This window comes from Dreissena polymorpha, chromosome 9, assembly GCF_020536995.1.
Source record: "Dreissena polymorpha isolate Duluth1 chromosome 9, UMN_Dpol_1.0, whole genome shotgun sequence".
Classification (NCBI taxonomy): Eukaryota; Metazoa; Mollusca; class Bivalvia; order Myida; family Dreissenidae; genus Dreissena; species Dreissena polymorpha.
The window spans coordinates 48,613,016-48,617,698 of record NC_068363.1 but is presented as its reverse complement, the minus strand read 5'-3'; the positions used below and the strand labels follow the sequence as shown (position 1 = coordinate 48,617,698).

The window sequence follows — 4,683 nt, the reverse complement described above, 5'->3', positions numbered from 1 at the left end:
TCTGACAAGCACATCTCTTGTTTACATTATAACAAGATATAACGAGCTACATTAAAAATACATGTTTATTTTTTTTGGGCAAAATGTGTGTCGTTATTGAAAGCTCGGTAATTTAAATGATGAACAAGTACCGTTAAAACTTCGGTTAGTTAAATAATGAACAAATACCGTTAAACAGGTTTGTTTAAGTACCGGTATATTACATCCTAGGGTGCAAAGCGCCGGACTCCATTACATCATAAAAATACAGTCCAAGTGTCGCAATTTGTATATCATCAGCGTGTGTGTCTAGACGTGTGTGCGCGTGTGTGTTACTGTGTGGGTCCGTGCACGTTTCTTATTTATCAGATTTCTTAAATAGTAACAAGCAGAGCAGAACAGAACAGAAAGTTTAATAACACTTACACCGATGTACATCGTATTTAATGCATAAAATTATAATTATAGCTATGTCAGGTATCATTATATAATAATGGTAACAAAATAAAAAATGTGTGAGTGTGCATGCGTGCGCGCGCGCATGTGTGTCTGTTTGTCAAAAACAAACCAATTTTAAAGGCAGTAAAGATAACCTATTAATTTTCATTGACCATGGTATGAATGATATAACTTTAACAAAAATTACAAAAACAAAAATTAATTAGTGCACATAATGTCAAATATTGTTGCCTGAGTGTCTTCAACGGGCGGGCAGATGTACTTAATTCTACAAAGTATAAACGTACACTCCTTTTCAATAAATCAAAGTAGCATTCATATTCAATAGTAGTTTTTAAAAGTCTATGCATATCTAGAACATATATTCATACCTATTACCAATCCATTCATGCTGAAGGTGTCAAGAAGTCTGCATTTAAATGCATATACAAAAGCATTACTACCGTAGTAGTTATATTAGATGTTTCAAAAAAGTGGGAACATGTATATCAGCTTTATACATATTTATTATCACTCACTACGATATATACTTTCAAAACATTTAAACAAATCAGTGTATAGTACATACAAACGTTTGTTTTCATTCAAAGAGTGTTGCATAAAAGACATCAAAATACAAATATCATGAACAGTTGAACAACATTTGCAAAATCCGAATTGTGAATCTGAGATTTTAGCAGTATATTTACAAAACAATTCGATACTTTTGTTAAAAATGGTTGTGAACAACTAAGAAAAACAACTAACAAGCGGTATTCCTCTATAAATACTAAGATCATCAGTAGAGCCTGTTTTATTGCAGAGGTATGATATTTGCTTCTGTCTACGTATCGGGGAAATAGCCAGAAACTAAAATGCTATAAAACATAACACAAATGATTGGATAACATATCAATACTTTCAATAGTCATTGATAATAAAATCGAAAGCAAATGATAAATACGTAAGTCTACGTCGTACACTTTTGGAAGTGAGTCTGTAATTATATAATTTAATATGTTTATATATCTTGTTTTGTTATGTAAAATCACCACCGACTGGGTAATTTATGCCAACAGAGCGACTGGGACGAAGTTGACACAGGGCGAAAGTCCTAAATAAGAAATCGATACACATGTCAAGCGTGTCAGAAATCATGTGATGCAAATACTCATTGGTATTGGACATCATAGAAAGTTGTAATATGATTGTTGAAGATTTAACACCTTTTTTATCTTCTAACTCTTATTTTTCCGTCTGGGCTCACATGTTTCTGTCAAAGAGTGCTACACCATGTACTTGGATAATTGTAAAGACTGGGCAATATAAATAGCCGATTAGAATATTTTTTTTCTAGAATCGCCAATTATTATCTATACATTTATACAGCGGTGTAAAGTACGGCGTCCACCTAACAAAGTGAAGGTCATCAGTTCGGTCAATTTGAAATACCGGTATCTAACTTTTTTTCTTGCAGACCAATCGCATAGTACTTTTGTTAACGTTTGACAAAACCCTAGAAATAGGTTAACCGGACATAAATGTCTAAAAGCGATCAAGCTTTTAAAGTTCCTTTGATATATGGACAACACTGATCATATCACTTTATCTTAAAACCAACAAACCTTTATATTTAAATCGTGTACAAACCAATTAATATGTTTTAATTCCTACCTTCTAATTGCTTTCAATTCGCTACAGGTGTCAGTAGATTTTAAACATGTTTTAACACGTTTGGTTTAACGTCCATGCAAATAAGGACCCATCAATGACGACGGATATTTCCATAAAATCTGATGCAAAGTATTCAAGTCTCTTCTAAATTATCTCACGTTTAACTCTAAATCAAATTGAATGAAAAGAACACGTTGTGAATGCGTCTAAACAAAGACTTTGCCTCACTTTGCGCAGATATGTGCTGAGTAGAGCATAAACGGGTATTATGCCATATGCGGCCTGCATAACTCCAGCCCAGCCTGCAATTCCGTCCAGTCTGTTCAGGAGTTATCCTGTCCGCTAATAAGACCACGAAAGCTTGCGTTTATTCATTGCTGACAGTGTAGGCCCAGGCCAGACTTCGATTCCGCAAGCTGGTGTAGAGCTGTAATGGCCGAATATGGCAGAAGACCCATTTTCGCATGACGCGGCTCATGTATGGTCCAGTCTCAATTTTAACATATGTGTAGTCTCTTTAATGATTGTCTTGTATGGCGCACCATTTTCTTCCATTCGTTTTTGAACAGCGTTCCGGAAACGAAGTAAAAGACAAAGTTCAATGCAAAATTCATATACAACAGTGAATGAGTGACCGCCCTTAAGAGTTGGAGAATGGAAGCCACTTTTGGTGCTACATCCTCAAGATTTCCTCGGATTAATTGATAAACGGCAGACGGAATTGATGTTAGTATCAAACTCATGCAAATACAAAACAAAAGTCTCGTTGCGTGTTGACCTCTTTTGTCCTTACCAGCCGTATGATGCTGACATTTTGTTTGGAAAGTTTGCCGTCTTTTCTTCTTATAATCCGATATTGTTGTTTCATGTCTATTCACAGAAATGTCTCGTGTTGGTTTCGTTTTCGACGTGGAAAGGTCCGTTGTAAGTTGGGTTTCGTCTCTGTCTGAATTAATTGAACCCACCATTGAACAGTTCGTATTTTGCAGTAGGCCTACAACGTTTGCGTCATTCAAATCAGTTGACGAATTACAGGTTCCGTCAGTTGATCTTCCATATTCGCTTGCGCTTGAAGTCAAGGTAAAAACCCTATCCGGTACCTTGTTTCCAGACGTTCGAAAAGAAGCCATGTTTCGTCTTTTTAAACATATTACCATCGCTATATTTATATTTCCAATAATAGAAACAACAATCGGTATAACGTAATACAACGTCATATATATGATACTCCATTTGGCGTAATAAAAATCCATGTACCCCTTTGATACAAAGAAACATGGATAGTTACTGGCTATAATTTGAGTAACATTTTGGAATTCTTGAATAAGTTGTTCACCATTGGCATTATCCTTAAAGTCAAAACCGTAAAGAACGTGGCAATTGAGTACCGCAATGACCGTCAATGTCACGCCGCATGCTAAATTACAGCTTTTCACGGTAAGCATTTTACGCGAAAACACAGGAGCCCTTAACGCCAACGTTCTTTCCGTAGTCATAAGAACTATTATCCAAGAAGAGAAGGCTCCAGCTGTGTACCCAACGAACCAAGTTGTTCTACAGAGAAAGTCGCCATGTTCGAGAAAGGTGTGCCCGTTTAACGCAAACAGGACGTCGTTAAGAGCAATCGTCCAAAGAAACGTTGAGTCGCTCACTGCAAGAAACAATAGAAATATATTCCTGGGGAATCGTCGTAGATTCAGTCGTTTTAGTATGATGACGTTTAGCAGATTGCCGATCGTTCCAACACAGATGCAAAGTCCCGGCAGAATGCGCCAAATCCAGCGCGCTATATGGCATTCCAGAAAGTTGTACGGTTCACAGGTGACGACAGATTCCACCGCAGACGTGTTCATAACTGCGTCTAGAAAAAAATGAATTTAGTCTGTTATGCTGAATGCAATGTATTATCCGCGCAAAGGGTTGTAGCTCTAAATTTCATTATAAAATACTGATTGTGAGAATTGTTCATTCAAAACTAAGTGATGTCGGAAGCATGTACAAAACTAGAACAATACCATCATTGTTTACAATCAATATACCAGCTGCCTTTATCTTCCTTGTTAAGAAAACATCTTACAGTTCTCAATCAGAAGTTAAAGTGATTGGTCATGACTTGGTATTCAAAACTTCCTTCCCGGTGACTCCTGGTTCATCCCGGAAGTATTAAAGATTTTGATACTTTCCCGGTGGAGCCCCGGTTTTCCCCGGTTCATCCCGGTCGTCCGCGATAGAGCCCCGGTTCATCCCGGTAGAGCCCCGGTTCATCCCGGTAGATCCCGGATCACGCACCGGCGCTCCGCCGGCATCATAGTGAGACTGGGCCTTTACACTGATAAAGAACGGTGTACAGATTGTGTACGTTGTCTCACGTAGAACGTTTCGCCCTCGATCTTCGCAGTGAAATATCATATCCGGTAACTTTCCGAGAATGATCATGAATATTTGTTGTTGTTTTTTTCCTTTTCTTTTTTCTTGAATGTCTCGCTAACGCAAAATAAAATAACAATATCTTAAAATATGTTTATAAATACCAAATGTAATGTCTTCAAAAAATGTATCAGAAAAAATTCTTCTTACTGTCTCCGTAGACAC

At 37.1% G+C, this 4,683-nt stretch overlaps 1 protein-coding gene across 1 annotated transcript; it reads right to left on the bottom strand.

Annotated features, from left to right (window-relative positions):
- Positions 1-459: 459 nt before the first annotated feature.
- Positions 460-3,978, bottom strand: LOC127844197 (uncharacterized). Its single transcript, XM_052374268.1, has 2 exons — positions 2,320-3,978; positions 460-1,295 (listed from the first exon to the last, which is right to left on the bottom strand). Exon 1 carries the CDS (start codon positions 3,942-3,944, stop codon positions 2,589-2,591), a length of 1,356 nt encoding a protein of 451 aa, XP_052230228.1. The 5' UTR covers positions 3,945-3,978; the 3' UTR covers positions 460-1,295; positions 2,320-2,588.
- Positions 3,979-4,683: the final 705 nt, after the last annotated feature.